Source organism: Otolemur garnettii, unplaced genomic scaffold (assembly GCF_000181295.1).
Source record: "Otolemur garnettii isolate 467f Iridium unplaced genomic scaffold, OtoGar3 scaffold00185, whole genome shotgun sequence".
In the NCBI taxonomy this organism is placed as follows: domain Eukaryota; kingdom Metazoa; phylum Chordata; class Mammalia; order Primates; family Galagidae; genus Otolemur; species Otolemur garnettii.
Window position 1 is genome coordinate 1,378,854 of NW_003852580.1, and position 1,521 is coordinate 1,380,374.

General features: G+C 51.5%; 1 protein-coding gene across 4 annotated transcripts in view; it reads right to left on the reverse strand.

Annotated features, from left to right (window-relative positions):
* The window catches only part of KLHDC4 (kelch domain containing 4), a 31,612-nt gene that overhangs the window by 6,497 nt on the left and 23,594 nt on the right, over positions 1–1,521 (reverse strand). For all 4 annotated transcript variants that reach the window (XM_012812033.2, XM_003800819.3, XM_023507515.1 and 1 more), the window contains exon 7: positions 831–990. In XM_012812033.2, coding sequence (XP_012667487.1) covers positions 831–990 — 160 coding nt within the window. The remainder of the gene's footprint in view (positions 1–830; positions 991–1,521) is intronic.

Below are 1,521 nucleotides of genomic sequence, written 5' to 3' on the forward strand. Positions count from 1 at the left end.
ATATGCCATGGGTGGTGGGTTCAAACCTGGTCCCAGCCAAAACTGCAAAAAAAAAAAAAAAAAAAAGAAAAGAAAAGAAAAGAAAAAGAATAGCAGGGTATTGTGGCAGGTGCCTGTAGTTCCAGCTACTTGGGAGGCTAAGGCAAGAGAATTGCTTGAGCCCAAGAATCTGAGGTTGCTGTGAGCTGTGACACCATAGCACTCTACCCAGGGTGACAAAGTGAGACTCGTCTCCCACAAAATAAAAGAAAAAAAAAAAAAAGGTAAACAGAATTTGCATGAATTTTTGGAAATGCAGCCACAGACCACAAGGCTGTGATGTGGGTCCTGCTTTTCAGGACAGCCCTTCCTCAGGAGGCCCAGGAAGTGCTGCTGTCACTGTGTCCCGATGGTGACCCAGGTGCTAAGGAGGATCTCAGAGCCGACAGCGATGCACCACTTCCTCCTTCTAGGCTCTCAGACGCTGAGGGGATGGGTTCCTGTGTGTCCCTATCAGTGCCACTTGCAGGCTGAGGCACACGACCTGCTCACCATGCAGGAAGCGGGGTCATGGCGTGCTCCGCAGCAGAGCCTGCACGGCGGTTAGCGCCTGCCGTTCAGGAGAACTGTGGTACAGAGTCACTTCTACCTGCTGCAGGGGACATGGATGAGACCATAACCAGCCTCCAGAAGTCTTAGTGTGTTCAGAGGGGCAGAAACATAATCTCCATCTCTAACTTAATACAAAGAATGGCTCAGGTTATATCGGTGTGTGATCTTATTTACAAGTTTCAGCTGCTCATGAAACCGAAGATGACAGGTGAAGTCCCCATCCCCACAAGCCGCCTCACCTGTTTCGAGTAGCCCCCATAGATGACAATGCTGCCCTGTGGCGTGACCGACACCAGGCACCCCGACCGAGGTGTAGGTCCCATCCCTGATGGGCACAGCTTGCTCCACGTGAGTGTGTCCAGGTTGAAGGCAAACACATCGTTGTAGTAGACGTAGTCCCTGTTCAGAACAGAGCAGCACAGATGTCACAACCAGGACCGCGGCAGTGACAGGAAAGAGTACACCTGACTTCAGTCAAAGGCACGTTTCCTGTTTAATAAAGCTTCAGTTCATGTGAGGACCACAAGTGAGCCTGCAGAGGTGTGACTACTCAGTCTGGAAGTTACGCGTCTTCCCTCACATGGTCAGCAGCACCAGTCAGACAACTAACGGTGCTGGGAATGGTCTCTGCTGCGTGTCTCATGCCAACAGAAGTAATCAGAACAGAGACATGGCTGAGCAGGACTGAGGCCAGACTGGAGGACGGGTGAGGGTGGGGCGTTCCCAGGAATCTGAAGACACCACAAAGATGAGCGGGCAGAGGCCCAGGGGCACCGTGATGTAGCCCCACTCAACACCTGACTAGATGCCAAAGGACACAGAGCACCAGACTTGAAAGAGAATAAGCGCTGTGGGGAGTAACAGCCCTTACACCTTTAAGACAAGCCTGGGCAACATAGCAAGACCCCACCTGTACAACAATTTTTAAAA